General features: G+C 41.3%; 1 protein-coding gene across 2 annotated transcripts; it reads right to left on the reverse strand.

Annotated features, from left to right (window-relative positions):
• Positions 1 to 8,858: 8,858 nt before the first annotated feature.
• Positions 8,859 to 15,310, reverse strand: LOC133905230 (protein YABBY 6-like). Of its 2 annotated transcripts, none has more exons than XM_062346964.1 (6): positions 14,857 to 15,310; positions 10,619 to 10,741; positions 10,011 to 10,158; positions 9,810 to 9,858; positions 9,617 to 9,692; positions 8,859 to 9,235 (listed from the first exon to the last, which is right to left on the reverse strand). In XM_062346964.1, exons 1-6 carry the CDS (start codon positions 14,926 to 14,928, stop codon positions 9,047 to 9,049), a joined length of 657 nt encoding a protein of 218 aa, XP_062202948.1. In that variant the 5' UTR covers positions 14,929 to 15,310; the 3' UTR covers positions 8,859 to 9,046. The 2 variants fall into 2 exon arrangements, with proteins under 2 accessions (XP_062202948.1, XP_062202949.1); XM_062346965.1 differs by lacking the exon at positions 14,857 to 15,310 and adding an exon at positions 13,811 to 14,299.
• Positions 15,311 to 20,889: the final 5,579 nt, after the last annotated feature.

The raw sequence follows: 20,889 nt of genomic DNA on the forward strand, positions 1-20,889 counted from the left end.
ATTCATTGGATATTTTGAACTGTTCATTGAATGTTCTTATATATTTAAAAATAGCTAGATTTAATCTCACAAAATTAACTCAATGCGCACATATATAAGAATACAAACAATTAAATCAATGTAATACATAAGAGTAAGGATATATGGAGACAAATGATTTGTTAACGAAGTTCGGATATCCACCGATATCCTACGTTTTCATTGAGAAAGCCCGATCACACTTGAGCCGGGTTTCTTTCAACCATTTTCCTCACGAGGTTTCACAAAGCATTCATTGTCTTCACTATGGCCAACTCTTCATCCACTCCGGAGATGGTGAGTTCCGCTATCACTTTCGGATCTCATCACAATTTTCACTTGAGAAGATCGCCGGTAATCCACTACCAAGACTTTTAGGAGACGGTGGTCTCCAAGAGTAACAAACCTCCTGATTTGCATACGATCAACGCCGAGTGCTCCAACACACGAAACTAATGCGCCAACTGTGAGTTACCAAAGCACCATACCACTCACCCCCTCTCTCTACTCACTAAGTCACAAAGACCTTGATATCACAAAGCAATCATAGAAAGAGAAAGAGAGCACTCAAAGATGAAACACCAAGTCCCAACACTTCTCAAGCCTTTTCAAGTATCAGAAAAACACTTTCAAAACCCTTCCAAAGTCTGTGTTCTTGTGGGCTTTCTCTCTGTCCGTCGTGCTTGCTTATGTGTGGGCTGCCGTTGCGCTAGTGTGCGTGTGCCGCTGGCAGGCCGCCGTCGTTCTGATAGTTGGCTGCTATGTCTCAATGGCTAGCATGGTGGTGCCATTGTTGTTCTGTGTTAGCCAGCTGGTGTGATCCTTTATCACCATGTATTCTGTGCTGGTAGCTGGCTGGTGCATACATGTGTGTTGTTGTTCTGTCACCGGTCGAGGTGCTTGCTCGCTGGTGATTTGGCTCCCAGTTGATGCTGTCGTCCATGTGCCATGTGTGCTCCGGCTGGTCGTATGTGTATCGATCGCCGTTGAGATTGGTCGTAGGGTGCCCCGCGTTTTCTTGTGTTGGACGGAGCAAGGCTGCGCCGATGAGCTGAGTGGCCTCCTCAGTTGGAGCACGACGACGGGCTCCGATGTGGGGTAGCGTAGGCTCCGACTCAATGCATCGAGTCGGCTCGTTTGCTAGCCTTTTTTCTTTTCTTTTCTTTTCTAAAAACCTCAATAGTGTCGGTTGTTAAGTTGTCACTGATAGCTCTCGATTATCAGTGCCGGCTGCAAAATCGGTACTGATAGCGGTTTTCAACCGGCACCGTTGATCTTTTTTGTTGTAGTGATTGACACATCGATTTCATGAGAATTTGGTAGGTTTCTAACATGATTCCTACTGATTCACGTGAAATCCAGTAAATTTCCCTCAAACAGACCACGGACATTCGTTCCATTAGGCTCTCGATCGACCTGTAAAAAAACACGCGCGCGCGCAGACAGAGAAAGACACCACGTACTGCATTCAGCAGGGACGTCGTGCGGATGCACGTGCGGCGCGCAGATATTATGTTCACGCATGCATGAACGGACGCGCGCGCACGTACGTACTGCATTCAGCAGGGACGACATCACGCACGCACGCGCGACATGGCTCCTGCACCGCGTCCTCTCATCACAGTCTCACGCACGCGGAAGCACGGACGTGGCTGTCACCTCCACCGATCACCTCGCTCGGTCGTCGCGTCGCACGCATGAAACGCTATGTCGCTCATCATTGGATGTCTGGATTTGACACAGATTAAAGCTGCACACTTGTTCGGTCGATCTCAAGAGCAAATCATTCACTGTGTGCCTTGGAAGCTGCTGCGACATGAATCAGCAGCAGCTGCTGGTGGCTTCTCTGCAGCCGTCGCACAAGTAATACGCCTGCTGGAAGCTTGTTGTGCAGCCAGTGATCCATCAGCGTCAGTACTGAATTAATTAGCTAGATTAATATAATTCGATCTTACATAGATACTACTACTAGCTTACACAGAGATTAATATAATTCGATCTGGTGGCATATACGCTACAAGCTAGCTTAGCCATACATGGATGCATGGTACGTACGTTCTTGAATGCATGCACGTGATAGCTTGCGATAACCGATCCAATGCCTTGGAATTCACTGCTCTAAATATCTACCTGTAAGCCTGCAACTGCAACTGCATTGCAACGCGCGGGTTTTAATTCGAGACCTGCGACATCTGATACGGCATCTTCTTCAGAATTCAGATGTCAGGCAAGCCCAGCCAGCATGTGTCGCCCGGGGGCCGCGCACGGAATGAAGCGGCCGTTTTTCTGTAGGGGACCAGCCGGCAGGCCGGCTGGATTGCCATGTGCTCTCCCTGGCCGGAATCAACCTCGACCTGAACCTGATCCTGAACCTGCCCTTAATTAGTTACTAGCTCTGACACAGTTAGGTTGCGTGGAGAACCGGGTGGTGATTCTGAGCTGAGCATGCCAATGCCGCTGACTGAATATTGATTGGTGTCACTTACACTTACTAGCTGCTGGTTACCTCCTCTTCCTTTCTATTCTGAGGCAGAATGCTTCACTGCTTGTTCATCGTATTAATCCACATGATGCACGGGGTACGTGGTCAAGCTCATCCTGATCTCACTCCAGGAATTAAAGTGCTGCTGTGAATTGTGATATGTATGGTACTGTACTTTAGGTCTGGTACCACTTGCATTGCCACTTGGAATGGCACCGAACATATGAGTACTGCTTGTTGCCACTTGGAATGGTACCACTTGCATTGCTTGTTCATTCACACAAGGCATGCATGCTATGGTCCAGGCATTCACTGCCACTGTAACTGATGAAATAAGAGGCCATGATTACTGCTAGTTAGTCTTCATTAGCATGCATATGCTGTTTATTTTTAGATAATGGAAGTACACAGCTCCCGAAACATATATATGGTGTTTGTGTCGACGCGATGTGAGATTGGGGTTGTCAGGCATGTGAGAGCGTGGAAACACTCCTAATACGTTTAAGGCCAGCCATACACTCGCTCTCATTTGTGAAAGGATTGCTACTTCCTTTAAAAAAAAAAAAAAACTATGTCTAGGTCCTTAATGAACAAACTCAGTTTTCATATTGTATATTCATGCAAAATGTAACCGTCTAGCTAACAGCTACCTGATGGACATGATGAACATTTCTTCCATGCATGTTGCAATATATGCATCCATTGTAATGTTTGGATTTGGTTCTGAATTAATCAGTGTCAAAATTGTGCGCGCTTATGTGTGCAGATGTAAATTAACCAATAACTAGCTAAAGTTCAACTGCAATTGATCATCCATAGATATATAGTGATCAGAAGGAGTTCGATAAATATCTCGCTCTGAGTAAATAAGAAAAGGAAGCCGGCTGGATATGATATGGAATATGAAGTTGGTGACTAGAATCACGAACAAATAAACGAGCACAAGTAAACTAATCTATGTATGTGACCTCATAACCTATCTACAAAAAACCTAAGTTATCACACTACTACATGAAGGATTATCCCTGTCCCTCTTTTACTACCGGTTCATTAATAACCGACAGTGATAATATATTAATACCAGTTCGTAAACCCCAGGCGCACATAAAAAATCGAGTCAGTAATAACCAGCAGTGATAGTAATTATCATTGTCGGTTCGTAACACGAAACCGATAGTAACAGTCAAATTATCACTGTTAGTTCATAAAAAGACGAGCCTTTAATAACAGACAGTGATAATATTTAGCTCAACCGGTTCATATTCTAAACCAGCGGTGATAATATTTATCACTGTCGGTTCAATAAGTCAAACCGACTGAGCAATAATTGACGAAGACAAACCGGCAGGGATAGTCAAAATTATCATTACCGGTTCTTAAAAAGGTATGCATAAAAAGACGTGTCATTAATAATCGGCATTGATAATATTTAGTTTAACCGGTTCGGATTCTAAACTGACAGTGATAATATTTATCACTGTCGGTTCATAAATCAAACCGGTAATGATAATTCTTCTATAAATAGAACCCGTCTCCCTCAGCTGCCCCCATCTCATTTTGCTCTCCCAAAGCTGCTCCCGAGGGTAGTGACGGTCGAAGTGGAGCGGTGGTCACCGTCTCCACTGCGGCCGCCTCTACCCCTTGTGCCTAGCTTCAACACATCCTTCGAGCCGTAGCCACCTCGCGTTCGTTGAGTCACCGTCTCCTGAGCCAATGCATGGTCGCATGCCTTCCCCTTCTCCTCATCTCCTTTCCCCATGGTCTCCTCATCTCCTCTCACCATCTCCACGGCATTCGTCCTCCGTCCTCCGAGCTGTAGCCACCTCACGTTCATTGAGCCCGCCATCTGCCGAGCTCCAAGCCGTAACCACCTTGTGTTCACTAAGCCTGCCATCCGCCAAGCCAATGTGTGGCCGTGCACCTTCCTCGTCTCTTTGTCTCCTCTCTTCGTATATCTAAACGAATGGCAAAAAACACATTTGCTTCAAGTTAAATTTGAGTATTAAAGATTGTGATTTTGCCATTCATTTAGACTTACTATAGTTACTCGACTAGCGCAAGATATACAACAGATTACTATGTTAGAATAGCTTATTAGTGACGGGCGATAACCCTTATTAGTGATGGGTAAAATCCCCATCATTTTGAATACGTTACTAATGTGTCCACATTAGTGACGGGTTTAGACCTGTCACAAATAACTATATGTTAATGATGGGTCTAGATTTAGACCCATCACTAAGGACATATATCAGTGATGGTTCTGGATCTAGACCTATCACTAATGACTATATGTCAGTGACGGGTCGGGTCTAGATCCATCACTAATGACTAACCATCAATGACGTGTCAGGTCTAGACCCGTCATTGACGTGTTTTTAAAGAACAAAGAATATATAAAATGGGAATTAGAAATAGGTTTTATTCTTCCTCTATTATGTACATACATACACATAAATCAATCCACATCCATCATAACACATCTCAAAACTCAACTTGAATTTATCTGAGTTTATATTTGAATTCATAAGGAAGAACAAGAACATACAGATTACTGAACTATTGTGTCCATGTAAGGCAAGACAACAGTTTAGCAAATTGCTGAACATACATAAACTGGCACAAATGACTACTGATAGAGACAAGAATTGTAGCATTGCTTGAAAAATGAGTCTCACTAGTTTCTAGAAAAGCAAGAAACAAGCCATTCCCAACAAGACAACAAAGATCAATTGAATAATAGTCTTGACTGCAAGTGTGGTTCATCGGGCACGAAAAATCTGGGGCATTCATCTTCGATCATGCCCTCTCTTCTCCCTCTTCAATCACTACAAGAGTGTGGTTCATCGGGCCACAAACAAAAAATTCATCATAACAGTCAGACCTTGGTTCATCGTTGGAATTCAGATCAAGATTGTTCTGCCAATGCAAGGCTACATGGAGTCTGTTACTGCCAGTTCTAGCTCGAGGAAAATTTATATTCAAATTGTGGTGATTAGTGCCACATACCCAGGATGCGAAAAAATTATTTCTATTCGGCACCGCGTTGTATAAACATACCAAGTTCTACTACAACATGAGCAAAATAGGAATTCGGAAGAGGAAGGGGAGCAGGAGGCTTCACCATGATGCAGAGTGGAACTAGGCGCTTCCTTCTAGATCTGGACGTAGGGCTTGCAAGGGAGATGACGAGTGGCCTGCAGCGGAGCTAGCTTCTTGTTCTTCCTTCATGTAAGACCCCTTTCCTGGGATATCCTATGCCTCATGTATTAGTCCTTGCATCCAATAGCTAATACGCATAGTATAATAATTGTAGCATCACAGTTAAACATCGTACATAAAGTATTAATGTTACAGAGTACAAAAAGATCTACAAACCATATTGTATATTACAGACCTAGTCTAACGGCCATCAAAAGCACAACGGAAACAACTACCCCAAAGTCACATGCAACTAGGGTGTGAACGTGATTTCTAACTCTACTCTTCATCCATGCCTCCATCTTCGACATAGTCGACATCAGCTTTCTCATATGAATGATAGCAAGAGTGAGTATGGAAGGTACTTAGTAAGTCCTATACTACTTTAAGATGTTTGATAGATGCATAAGGGATGAATCAAGAACAAGGCTTTACGATTTAGTTTTAAGCGTAAAACAGTTTTATGCAGGTATTCAGTTGTATTATGTAATGTTAACCTTTAAAATAGTTTGAACAAGATAATATGTAACAAGGTATATCTAGTGTTTTTTGTCCTGGGAGGGACTACACCTTGATCCGCAGTCTCTATCATTATATCTGGTGTACCTCTAGCACCACATAACTCCGAGTGGATTGAGCCAGTAACCTCATCACATGGACATCTAGTCCACACACTCACTCATCAAGACACACACACCCCTGAGTCTAACCAAGCATGACCATGCTTTCGCATGTCCATAATTGTGGACATGGCTATTCGAATATATTATGCTCTGTAGAGGTTGCACTATAGCTACGCGATATGCTTAGCCTTCAACTGTTGCAAGCGGAGGAGCGAATCATACCGAGACACTTTATCATGTTCCGATACCATAATCATGTAATTAAGTCTAATTATATGACATTAGGGTCATGATTAATTTCGAGGCAATTTATATTTTGGCACATCAGAACACTTTGATTTGAATCAATCGGATGAGAGAAAAGAATAGATTTTGCAGTTAAAATCGGATGAGAGCATAGAGAGGCGGTCGACGGTGAGAAGGTGCGACGCGGCATCTCGATCGAACATCACGATGGCGCCCACATAAAATTGCGCGGCACGACCGCTCTAAGTCGACCATGCGTGTGCGTGGTCGCCGAAGTTGCGCGGCGTGCCAGGGGGCCTCGTGTTGTGCGTGGGAGAGCAGAGGGAGGGAGGGAGAGAGAGAGAGGGAGGTGGTGAGGAAGTCGATGGCACATTGGATGTGTCGGCCGTTGCGGTGGCGGGGTGGACAGAGCGGCGACATCGCGCTAGTAGAGGAGATGACTGGCGTCGGTCAGGCATGCGTGTCAGCAGGGCGAGAGTGAGTGGAGGTGAACGCGCGGTCGGATTGTCGATGCATGGATGGCATGGCGCTTGCGCGCGCGTGTGCGGTTGGGTTTCGCAGGCGTGCAAGGAATAGGCCAGGAGGCGTGTTTGGGGGCCGAGTGTAGGGAGCAGAGGGTGGAAAACGAAGCTGGACCGGCTGGCTGTTTGTTGGGCTGTGCAAAGAGGGAGGGGGAGAGATTGAGCCCGGGGAGGAAGAAAAATGAAAAATGAAAAAGGGTTTTGGGATAAATTCAATGGAGTATTTGAATTTGGATATGACATTAATTCAAATAAGTATATTTGAATCACGATTTGGATTTGGATCTTGAGATCTAGGAGAGGATTTGAATTCAAAAGCCCTGAATTCAATTCGGACTTTGAACTGGAAGGAAACTAAGACTAGATTCAAATTTGAGAGACATTCAATTCAAATCTCCACTCAAAGAACCATAAAACCATAAACCAATGCATATGATTTAATTAATGCATGGAAAAATTTAGAATTTAATTTAGTGCACTTTGGAATACTTAGCCAAAATAATATATATGAATATATACATACACGTATATACATATTCCTATACATATTTCCTTGATTTTATGCTGGTTTAATAATTACAAATTTTTTAAATTAGAGTGAATTTTGTTATAATCTATATGCTAAAACTTGGGATGTTACACTTCTCCATGGTGAGGGCTTGCAGCGGAGGAGGGAGGCTGTCGCCATCTACGACGCGGGCGGTGAGTGCGCCATAGGGGTGGAGGGAGGTGGTTGCTGGCACGGGTCGACGACCTCGGCGTACTCTAGTACACGTCGGCCATCGCAGGTGGCTGACTGGAGCGGGGCAGGAGGTTCTAGATTCACCCAGAAGGGGGAGTGCGTGGCGGCGTAGCGGCAAGAAAAGGCAAGGCCGGCGGTGTAATGGCGTGGTAGGGGTGGCAGCTGAGCGAGGAAACCTAACCCTAACTGACGTTCGTGCACCTTTTATTCACGTGCGAGCGCACGTGCGTACCCCTTCTGGACTAGCTCAAAGGCCACAACAGCCTAGGCCCAAGTTGTACTCAGCACTGAAAGGTTATACACGAAAGCCCAGGACACTAGTGATGAGGCCACATTAGTGACTGGTGTATTTTAAAAAAATAGGAATAGACATAGTCAGACTTTGAAGTGACCCGTCACTACTATCTTTAGTCGGGTTGTTTCCTCGCTCGTCACTAATGATCCTTTATTAGTGACGGGTCTTGGTTGGATCCCAACCCAGGATCACATTAGTGACACATCGTCATTGAACCCGTCACTAATAGGGCATTAGTGACGGGTTCTTGTTGTCCATCACTAATGCAGTGTCACCAATGTTGGGTTCTTACATAGTGGATGGCCCATGACTACTATATCAGGAGCTCTTTGACTTGGAACATCAGAAGAGCTCTTGGTACAGTAGCTTCGTAACATCTGTTTCTATTTGTAGACTTATATATAAAATACTCTACCATGAATATTTCGGTATGAGGGCTTCTGTCTTAAGTTTGATCCTCATGCTGAAGAGTTCGTGGTAGAGTATTTTTTGCATATGTGGAATGATTATCACTGTTTGTTCAAAGCATGAAACAACAGTGATAACCCAATTATCACTGTCGGTTAAAAAATCGGCAGTGATGCCAATTTTGAACCGGTAGTGATGACCTTTTCTGTAGTAGTGTCGATACACAATTATGTATATATGAGCTAAAAACCTAAAATATGTGCTTCATTGAACAGTTCCCTCTCTTAGAGTATATCTCTAGAACAAGAGGTTCTCACAGAAATTCACACCACAACAATGTGGTCAAATGATTATTTATTAAGCTGTTTCCTTCAACCCAGTGTCTAGTAGCAATCCATGTGATTGTATGTTTCACTTCCCATTTATCGCTCGCTCTATGTACATACATCTCCACAAGCTTTTCACCCATGAATAAGGTAAAATAGTAACTTAATTTTCCTTTTTGCTTAATTATTCTTTATTCACATTATATTTTGTGATAATAATTCTTGCATTCGTGCTGGTTGAGCTCGCACATCTATCAGTAGAAACTTGTATCTTCTTAGGAGCCGCCGCGGCTGTGACAGTCTCATCGATAAGCTTCTTGCCACCCTCTCGGCCAGGGCTTAGCCCGAAATGGATATTTGGATAATGCGCCCACTGCAATAATATGTCAAAGAAATAATATTAATATATCTTTTTCTCTTATTGAAATTTCTCTCAATACTATGATTATAAATTACAGTACTAGTGATCGAAGGAACGCACATATATAAATATGCATTCTTTGTAAGAGAAATGGTGGTAATTAAACATGGAGTGCTAAATTGGGGGGAGATATAAGGCGAAAGATGTACAAAGTTGTCTCAAAAGTCAAAAGAATGCATATAGAATATTCCCCTTTCCAAACGTGGATAAACCTGGATTCCATTGAAAAATTTAACGGGTTTACAGATTCTCCGAATTTAATGACATGAACTTAGAAACAAAATTGTAAATAAACTAGCTAGAATGACATGTAAGATCGATGAACATGCTTACGTTCTTGGCTGCTGTGCTGAAAGCTTCCCTGTGGCTAATGTCGGGGTTGTTTGATTTGATCCTTTGTATCTCTTCCCTGCGTGATTACATATGTACACGATGCTTAATTCAATCAAAGCTAAGTTGCGTGGTCTCAATAGAAAATATACAGGGCAAATAAGCAAGGCCGATCGATGAAGGAGAGTAAACTCACTTGATGAATCTGTTATACGCCGAAGGAACCCGTTGCCTCTTCTCCGGAGCTGTTGTTTCAAGCAAGGAATATATGCAGAAAAATTAATAAAGTCAAATTGATTGACTCATGATTGCATGAAAGCTAGGAGATCAGCTCTGAGAAGTATATCTAGAGTATTCTCTATATGTTCAATCCAATTAAAGAAATAATGCAACTTACGACGATCATTTAGCACTTGTTCCTGGTGATCATTTTGTGCCGAGTACATCATAGGCAGCCGGAACTTTGAGGACGAAGAACCGAACTCCAAATGGCCGCATTGATCACGCAAGGCGCCATTGATGCTATGGACCTTGTTGATGTTCTCCTGGGAATTGAACTTAATATATGTTGTCACGAAAGATCATACATACTTCGACAAAATTTATTTATTTATTTGCTAAGTTATTGTGACGCAATAATTTATGAGCTGAGGCCAACTTACAATTAACTAGGTTAAGTACGTACGGTGTAGCATACCAGTTTTGCAAAAACATATGCGTGCTGTAAAATTCTTCTCTAGACAAAATGCTGCTACTACCAAACAGTGCAAGTACGGTTTGGCTTGTACGTGTGCTACTGTTTGAAAAAGACTGCGAAGTGACTGGTGCAGGCATGTGTAATGTGTTGCCTTTCTGCTAGCACCCAGCGGCTACTGCAGGCTAATTAGAGAGTTTGATTGGCCAGCACTTTATCTCAACATGATCGAGTTCATCAACTCATCCATGCATGATGTTTTGAAGTATATGTACATATGCTACTTGGTTCTAGAAAAGCAATTTGTTAACCTGGAGATGATCTTGCACTGGGGGTGAGTGCATCAGTCCTCTCAAGTTCATCGACAATAGATTTGTGCAGTGTCCACACCGAACTGTCACAATGTTGAGCATGCTATTCCCCGGGACACTAACCTGCATTGACGGTCAATCATAAATCAAATATATATGGACATGAGTGAGAGAGAGAGAGAGAGAGAGAGAGAGAGAGAGAGAGAGAGAGAGAGAGAGAGAGAGAGAGAGAGAGAGAGAGAGCATGCTCGTTGTAAACAGTAACAAGTCCCAGCATCCAGAGAAAGAGCATGTACAAGGAAAAACAATTGGGAAAAATCAAACATCAAGGTAGATCGAAAAGGACTGGAGTGAGATTTTATCAGGTAGCTTTTCCTGCCCTACTTTGGTTGTTATCACTTTAACCAGCTGCATCAAACAGCTGGTCCAACTTATGACTTTTATCAGAGGCTTGCTACCAGCTGCATGCTGATCACTTTTCTTCTCTTGTTTCCCATTCTCTTTTCTCTTTTTTGGGAGCACCTCCCAGGCACACACAATCTGAGGTTAGAATCATAGCTCAGTTTGATTCTATTCACCCTCTTTCTGGGCACTCACTCCCATAAGAAATACTAACTCCGTTCAGAATTAGATGTCGTATTGAACTCTTGTACACAGAACAAGACAGTGATAATCAGCGTTGGATTGGACCTGTCTGTCCCTATTTAATAAACCCTCACTCACTCTGTTACTCCACCGTCTCATTCACCATTAATCCAGACCCAAATCCCAACAACCTAGGGGTCATGAACGGGGTTGGCCTTGGTTGTCTCGAGCGATGGACCATGCTCATGCAGCTCTTGCGTCGATAGGAGTTGCAAGCAGATGGACTATGCACTGATGAGCGAAGCCAATGAGTTGCCTTGCTTGCTAGGTAGTGGAGCGAGCCAAACCTGAGCGTGACCCTACAGAGTAGCGAGATGAGAGCCTGAGCACAATCATGTGGTGGAGGTCATGGTTGAGGGAAGCCAAAGCGGCGACCAAACACATTGCACTGGCAAGGCCGACGGCAAGGATCACTATGGCCATGATTACTTTTAATATCTCATTTTCTCGCTTGACCTTAGTTTGATTTGTTTCATCTTCTTGCTTCACTTTGGCCTTGTTTTTCTTTTCATCTTTAGTCCTGACATCATCGTGGATACTTTGTGCATAGTGGATACTTCGAGCTTTGCGTTCAAATCATACCGGTACTATTTGGTGCTAAGTGTGTTTATAGCTAATAATGCAATCATACACGAATGAGTACACACAGAGGTGTGGTTTATTAGTTTTTCCTGGAAACATACGAGTATGGTTGAGAATATTGGAGTTGATTTAGAGTTGTGGCATTTATATCCACCAGCTTTTAATAGGGGCTATGTGGGAAGAGGATGCATAGAAACCCGAGAACCAGAACGAAACCAAAATCCTAAAATGACATTAAAAAGAATGGAGATAGTAAAAAAAAAGTCGATGCATGACCCCTACCAATGATTGTGTATGTGGGTGTGTTTGGCCCATGCACATGTACACACACAAATGGCCAAGATGGATTGCCGCCTGCCATGCTGTGTGTCTGAGCTGAGATGGAAGAAAGTGAGAGGGTGTGTGCAGTGATGTACTACTGCAAAATAAGGCAGAGATATTGAGCATGCTAGCTCATTGGCCACAGGGATGACAAAATAGTCAAGGCAGTAGAGACGTGCCCCCTACACTAGAGGAAAGAAGCAGAAGACAGTGACACTTCACACAAACCCACTTCACACAAACTCACATGCAGAAGCTGCCATGCACGGTATATTATCTACACAGTACAAGGTGCTGCTTCACATGGTTTAGATTTATCTCACTTTTTTTTCCTCTTACAAAGATCTCTAAGCTTAGCAAAATTATTAATAGAACATCTATGCAAAATTTTCTTTTGATAAACCTACCTTAAAGAAAGCCCTAGCACACTTGTACGTAAATCCATAAGCCTAAATAAAAAATATAAGCTGACCATTTAACTTTAGTTTAGTTGAATTTATCTTAGTGATAAGATCGCAAGTTTAAACCCAAGCTAGACATATTATGCATCCTCATTCCGTCAAAAATATTGTGCATCCTCAAGAGATTTAAATGAAGATCGGGTGCCCATCTCTCAATGCTCATGAAGAGATATTGTCAAACCTGTTGTGTGTTTCTTATTTGAAACCCCTGGAGTAATTCACATGCACATTATTATGAAGCTAATGATGTATACAAATGATTATTTCTTTCTTCTAAACCTTCTACATGTATGAACTATTGATCACACATGATCATTTAGCTTACCGGTCGACGTACGTATACTACATTGACGTGTAGCCATTTGTTCAGGTCAATTAAGCTTGAACCAATGAACCCGAGAAGTCAGAACTGAATTACGGTACATGTACGACATAATATCTATATACATATGTTGATAATTAAATGCGTGATCTTAAGTACAACTAGGGTGAAAACCTATTTACTAGAAGCCAAATTACTACGATTTAACCAAAACTTTGACACCCATGGAAAGCTAGGTTGAGACGAATGGTGATGCATTCATCATTATTAGCAACTAAGCAAGAAATACAACGAGACTATTGACCCATAATTATGAGTCTAATCACTTCTCAAGATATATACATGCTTACATGGAACCAAAGCATGATCTAAAAACAAAAAATCCTCCCTATAATCTATTTCGTTTAACCCTTTGTAATATTCATCGTTTGTACACTAACTTAGTATATGTAATTACCTTTTGTTTATCATATATGATTCGAAAACTCTGAGCTGACCTTTCTTATCTTACTCAAATACCATATATGTACACAGCAGTGTAGTCGTCTTGCTGTGGTATATACTGAAAATCCGCGTACAAGAATTCCTCACTAAATATTTCAAGCATATCTACTGCCGCGATATATTAATGATCATTACTCAGAAGAAAATAAGAGATCTAAAATGCAACTCTATCGGTGCCTTTTTTTCGATGGACTTCTGTACATCAAAAATCAACGGCTGGAAAATTTCAAGAAAAAGTAAACGAAGAAGAGGGAGAGAGTTTCAATTCAAGAAAAAAAGAAGAGAGAGAGAGAGAGAGAGAGAGAGAGAGAGAGAGAGAGAGAGAGAGAGAGAGAGAGAATATGGAAGATCATTTACCAGCTAGGTTAGAATCCATTCTAGTACTATTTCCCCCATTAAGTTCTTCTTTGGAGCGCGGGCAAGGGTTTATGCAATAAGAAAGCAAAAGCAGTAGAAGCAGGGATATGTGCTTAATTAACCTCAAAAAAGGATTGTTATCATTCCATGTTGCTAATTAAGGGAAATTCGAATTGTATATGTGTACAACAACTAGACCTAGTGAGAGTATATGGAAAAAAGATGATTTCAGAAAATAAATTTAAAGATCTCTCGGTAAAAGAACTTGAAAAGAAACGGATGAATATAGCCAAGATATTAAATTTATTTATTTATTGGAAATATCTTTCTACATGTGTGCAGTTATGCACAATTAGCCGTGTATATAATATAATTCTTTTTTGGAAAATTATGCATAGTATTCATGCTCGCACATGCATGTATATACAGTACTACAGTTGTCTTTAATTTCTGTATAGTGGGACACTGTTCAACACTAGTTTCAGGCTATTAAAATCAACGGATTCAACTCTCTCTCTCTCTCTAAAAAAAAGCAACGGAGTAAAGAGGGTGCAACACGAGGAGAATGCTGAGTTTTTGCTGTATTGCCACAAGTGTTATATACAGAGCACCGAAACTAAATCTAAAAGGCACAGGTTTTAGGAGGTATTTTAATTGAACTTTCTTCGGCAAATTGATGCACCTGGCCTCAAACAATTAATAAAACCACAAAATGGGAATTTTAACTCTTAAAGAGAAATTTAGGAACAAAATTTGAAGAAAGAACTAGCCATAAGGTAGCAGGAGAGATATGATTCTCTCTCCTTTTGTTTTGGTTGAGAGACTCTTCTCCAACCAATTAACAAAAAGAATCACGGAGAAACCAATTAAAAAGTGTAGCAAATCAAGAAGAATCGGTTAATTTTGTAGGTGAGGTCAATTGTGAGGGTACTCGCCCAATCACTTCATCAAATCTCTCTTTTGAAGGCAGATAATTATCACGGAGAGAGAGGGAGAGAGAGAGAGAGCTAGAGAGATCATACGCACACAACATATATAGATCTTACAGCGAGAACTGTGTTGCAGAAGTTGCAGTGCACATAGCACACATGGTCTGCCGAAGCGATCTGCGCCGACATTCCTTCTGATCGGTCTCCGCCGCCGCCTTGCCTCGCCGTGTGAAGGACAGTCTACCGGCAACCAGGAAGAAGAAGAGGAGAAGGAAGAATCAAGGAGGAGCAACAGGTAAAGTTTGCAGCGGTGGTAGCTAGACAGGCAGGTTAGGTTTGCACATCCTACTGATATATCTCAAGCATATATGTGTGTTTAGAGAGAGAGAGAGAGAGGGGGGGGGGGGGTATGGGAGAGGAGGAAGGAGAGATTGAGCTATCCCGCTTTCCTCTTTTCCTTTTCTTGTTTTTGGGTGTGTGTGTGTGTGTGTGTGTGTGTGTGTGTGTGTGTGAGAGAGAGAGAGAGAGAGAGAGAGAGAGAGAGAGAGAGAGAGAGAGAGAGAGGCTAGTGCTTTTATTTGTTGTTGTGGGTCATGCGGAGGCAGCAATATGCTGTAGGGTGTGCTGAGAAATGCCATGATTGCAACAATGAGTGGGTGGGAGATAACCTCCTATCATGCCTATCTTGCAAGCATGTATATTCATCAGCTGTATGCACTCATAAATTGTCCACCTGCACAAAAATCTTATTCAATCTCACTAAATTGTTCAGGTACATGCAAGGTTCACCCCATACATCCAATTCCAGTTCTCGTTGGTACGATGGGCCCCGGTACCGGTTTCTAGCGGGGAATATTGAAGAAGATCGATAAACAAAAAAGAGCAAAATAGTTTGCAATGAATAGTTATTTATACATGTGGTGTATTTTATAATATTGAATTTTTATGTAAAACTAATATATTTTTTAATACTTAGTTAAGGTTCCAGACGCCCAATATGGACCATGGTAATTCATTGTGAATCATATGCTTATATATTTGTCAGATGAAGGAATATACAACACTATAATCATGCATGCCTTTTGCTTTTGATCTGATACATAGATTTTCGAGATGCTTTAAAAACATATTTACAAAATCGATCGGGTTAATAATAGGAGTATGGTACATGATGAACTGAAGGGTTAGATATATATGTCAAATGTAAGGACAGATAAGAGAGCTTTAGGGAGAAAAAGTGAGGAGAAGTGGGCGACTTATCTAATGTAATGTGACATTATATTGCCTTGTTTGGTACTAGGATTATATAACTAACTGCTGCTGGTCTTAAAAAAACTGTGGCACAGCAAGCAGCTTTGTTTAATAAGACTTAGGCTACAGGAAGGAATCACAGATTTTTTAAGGTCCCATATATTATCCTATTTAGTTTCTTGTCTATTTTTTTGGAACCATGAGTTCTTGTCTAATTATAGCACGTCTTGAATGGACTTCCAAAAGATGGATTTATCATAGGATTTTTTTACTACTCTACTTCCCGTACAATTCCTGTATCATTCCGGCCTTAAGTTACCGCTGCATATACAAACACATACATACGTACATATGCATATATACATACATATACATGCATACATACATATATAGCATCGCTTGCACGTCATTCCCACAACCTAGCTAGTAGCCAACATAATTTTATTCCTGCATATCTTTTGTGCTCCTCTTTTCTTTTCTTGGCCGGCCAATACATGGCTTTTTGTGTTGTGTCTGTGCCCAACTCATGGTCAGCTAGGCTAAGATATGCATGATCCATCCATCCAATGGATTATAGATCACTGTGGCCGGATCATGCCCCATGCCGGCGGTACATTGACGACTGCAGGCACCACCACATGGTGTTGATTGAAGTCCCTTTGTGCCTCTACCAGGTGGGCCCTCACTCCATTGCTGCAGCTTGGTCGATGCATGCCATACCTTCATTCATCCGGTCGGTACTGCTAGTTGATGAATATGCATACAAGAAATTCAATTCAATTATGATATATGTATCTAAAGAGAGATTAATTAATTAAGCACGCTGAACTATTACATTATTTCTAACATTTCTTGTCGTCACTTTTTATATCGGCAACTTAATTGTATACTCTCTCTGTGCATTTTTATTACACTGGAAACACCGTTGGCTATACGAGAAAATTATTGTACAAGTGTAGTAATTGTGGATAGGAGAAACTATAGATCTTCTAAATGTTTCACATATACTACCTAGTAAATAAGTTTCTGCTGAATTTTTTATGGGAAGGTTGAGCGAGCGGAAATAAACGTTTCACATAGTACAGATGGGGATATGATGCATATATGTCTTGTTTTTGTCAAGACTTTGTTGCGTGGTTGTAATTTCGCGATGTTGGGGATGACAATGTTGATCAAGACTCTGTGAGAGTTACACAGATGCAATCCAACACACTCATAATTAATCTCTTGTCCTTGGAGCCAGAAATGGAAAGTTTGGTGGCAGGAAGGAACACCCAAGGAAGACTTTGATGCCTCCCATGTCCAAATCCTACAAGTGATCTTCACAGGACGTTCGTGCAATCCTATCTATCCTCTTGTCATGTGTAAGACCTATGGACCACGGCGCTTGTCCAATCTCCAATCCAGTCTAGTCTTTGGATTTGACAAAACAGCATGCATTAAGCTAGATTGATTCCTAGCCTATCTGATCATGTACTTTGGTGATGGCGGTATTATTCTTGTTCGATATATGTGTTCAGTTCCAAGACGATCGAGTTCCAAGACGGAATCTATATTATATTCACAAGAAGCTAGTCGGGTATCCTGCACAATTACGTCGATAACTTTGTAACATATATAATTCTCATACGTGCTTATTTGCCGTTGTTCTTAGTTCGCTCTCAAAAGTTGGTAAAAGAACTGCACGGGTCTGAATTACTTTTACACGATCGAGTTGTCGCCCTCAATTGTAGTCGTGCAAAACCAACGTTGCTCGATCTTGTCGTACAAAAAGATGGAAGCGGTTAATTTCACAGTACAGACCTGTCTGGCCGGATGCTCACTAAGGTATGTGTTGTCTATTTTCAGTTCAATTAAGTGATATTGACTCCACAAGAGGCTACAGGCAATTAATCTGACGCGTCTATTACATGTAATCAGATGATCAATTGATTGATTCTCAAACTCACACTAGCGAATGGGAAACAAAGATATATGACCTCGATCTAATCCCATTAAATAACTGGGATAAGGACTTGGCTATTTTCTTTAGTTTTAGTGTCTACTATTGTTTTTTTCGTTTAGGCATACTCTTGTGCTGTTGTATAAACTTTAAGTAAAGATAGGAGTTAATAAAACTTCCTTTTTTTTAAAAAAAAAGACTTGGATCTACTGCAGTGTATATTCAGCGCTAGCACATGAAAAATAGCGCACTATATATCTATAGTTTATTTTTAGATAATGGAATGGTTTCAAGAATTTTCCGTGGCCTCTGGGTCATGAGATGCACACAACCATTATTACAATATTGGGGGCACACAGCTCGAAAGTGCAAACTAGCTAAAGCTAATAACTCAAAAGATTATAACAAGCCTAAGAAGTTTAACAATTCAAACAACACACTGTTTGTTGCTAATTCAATCTCCATCCACGCGTGGCATATTTTTCTTATCACCCTCAATTTTTCTCCGAGGAAATTATTCACCTTTGATTTATTTGATTGGCTTTGCTAATTTTCAGTCCACTGGAAATTACTTATCTCTCAATCATATATCTATAACTGCAATTACGTGCACACAGCTTAATTAAAATCGCATTGCTATGCCAGGTTAATTAGAAAAGTGGCTGGAATGCAACAAAATTTCAATCCCTTGAAATTTTCAAGCTGGAAACAATCAAATGCTACTGATCGACCATTCCTGCAGTGAATTGAAGCTACCCGGCCCAGGTAGCATTGCTATGCCGATGGAGGACGTACGACATAACTGCGCGCGCTAACTGAATCGCGATTTCAATTCCGAATGAAAGAATTAGTCTGATGGAGCGACGGAATGCATGAGGTATATATATAACCATAAATTAATATTGAACTAGGCTTGTGTATCGCAACATCATGCTGCAGCCATCGTGTGGTTTTTGAAAACACCAGTACAACTCGTAAATATATGCACACACTTATACCACCACACGCAAGCACTCATGTAACGTTTATTGAAGACCAAAACTGTAGAGTTTGAAGATAATGAAGTCATCATATACGTCTCACTGTCTACAAGTATATCATTTATTACTGAAAAAAATTCCGTATTAGTGAGACACGGTCATGTATCATGTCTGGTACATGGCCTACACGCACGTAGCACTTGTTCTAGTAGCTAGCTTGCTGTATTTGTTTTCGTCTCCACTCATTCAACCCCAGCTGCGAGCTGCTTGTTAAGATCGGAGCTTGTATGTGGTCGATCACTTCTTGCAGTTTTTTTTTTTTTTTTGCACGTTACGACATACTCTCTACGTATTACTTCTGTCGAACCAAGTTATTTTACAGGTCAGGCATGGTTAGATCCATGGACGAGCTTCCATCCAAGTGATTATATTATATTTGAGCCATTCAACACTATCACAGAAACAAAAACAGCACACACAGCGTCACAGACGGTTACTTAAAAACCGTCACTGATAAATTACGCACAAATGATTGACAGAAAAAGATGTATGTGATATTCTGGTTAGAGAAAATAACACTTTCAGATTTAATTTAATTTAATTTCTGATATAACATGAATAAGAACATATGCAGATAATCAATATCAATTGCGTTTCGACTAGCTCCGACGAGCCTCGACTAGATACTAGAGTAGGATTTCGACTAAACCTAAAGAACATCGACTAGATACTTGAGCAGGATTTCGACTAACCCAAAAAGGCTCGACTAGATACTTGAGCAGGATTTTGACTAACCTAAAGAGGCTTGACTAGATACTCGAATAGAGTTCAACTAGATAGCAATGTACGTACCTGATGACGACGTGTGATGTAGAGACCCCCGTGACGTCGAAGGTAGACGATGACGAATATGATGAAGTAGTCGAAGTAGACCACGATGATGCGGAGAAAGCAAATCGTGAGCAATCGTGACGAGCGCTTCTCAAAAATCTTATTCGTCCTCTCCTGGTGCAGGATCCCTAGAGCATTGGGTTCTGGAAACCTGCTCTCCTGGTGCCGGCGCGGCGGGATAGAGTAGACTACATGCGACGACGCATAAGAGAGAAATTGGTAAAACCCTAATTGTGTATATGATTTGTGGCGATGGCTGACAGATATATATAGAGGAAGAATCGCAAGGTTGAGACGTGCCACGATTAGACTTTGTTATGTGCCACGATCGGACTCTTAACTGACATGATTTTCATATATTTATCTGTTTACCAACGCAATAAAAGAATAAAACTAAAAAAAAGGTCATACCTGAACCCAATTTTGGCGAACCATTCATACAGGTGTCATGCGCCCGCGCCCTGCCCCGCCTCGGCGAGGTGAGCGAGTGTACGTTTGTTCTCATAGTCCTCTCATCCACACATACAAAGTGAGAGAAGGAAAGAATCCTTTTTAAGTTAGTCTTCCTCCAACTCCACTAGCAAGATGAGACTAAAAGGTACACACCCACCTTCACATGGTTGGGCCTTTGAGATTTATTTTGAATTACACAAATATAATGGGTCAAGCCCATTTATTCTAACAATCTCTCACTAGATCTCAAAGTCCTATGAATATTTACCTTTTTTCTTAATACTGTTTGATATACCAGTATTTCGATGGAGACCTGTTAGGGTTGAACATCTACCTAAAATATTAAGCTAAATTCATTCACAACTTAGACAATGGACTAAGCCTTGGATTACAAGTTTTGTGTAAACAAGTTTCACTTAAAGTCAGAGCTGATACTTGGGTGCCAATAGGCCATCCCTTAGGTGGAGCATATAAGTCATACTCCATGATCTCTTCATGAGTTTATTAGAGATCACTCAAGTCTTATAAACTGTGACCAACAATCAGGTTCATATATGTGTGTTCTTATAAGAATGCCCCATAGGATAGTACTTTCACTAATTAAAGCCAATAGAACACATTAAGGCAATAGCC

This window comes from Phragmites australis, chromosome 22 (genome assembly GCF_958298935.1).
Source record: "Phragmites australis chromosome 22, lpPhrAust1.1, whole genome shotgun sequence".
NCBI lineage: Eukaryota > Viridiplantae > Streptophyta > Magnoliopsida > Poales > Poaceae > Phragmites > Phragmites australis.

Bases quoted from the DNA above. Each gene is read 5' to 3' on its own strand.
- LOC133905230 (XM_062346964.1), bottom strand. From the start codon at position 14,928: ATGTCGGCGCAGATCGCTTCGGCAGACCATGTGTGCTATGTGCACTGC. The intron at 10,742-14,856 runs GTAAGATCTATA...CCGTCAATGCAG, and splicing joins TCTGCAACACAGTTCTCGCT to GTTAGTGTCCCGGGGAATAG. The intron at 9,236-9,616 runs GTAAGCATGTTC...ATATTATTGCAG, and splicing joins TCAGCACAGCAGCCAAGAAC to TGGGCGCATTATCCAAATAT.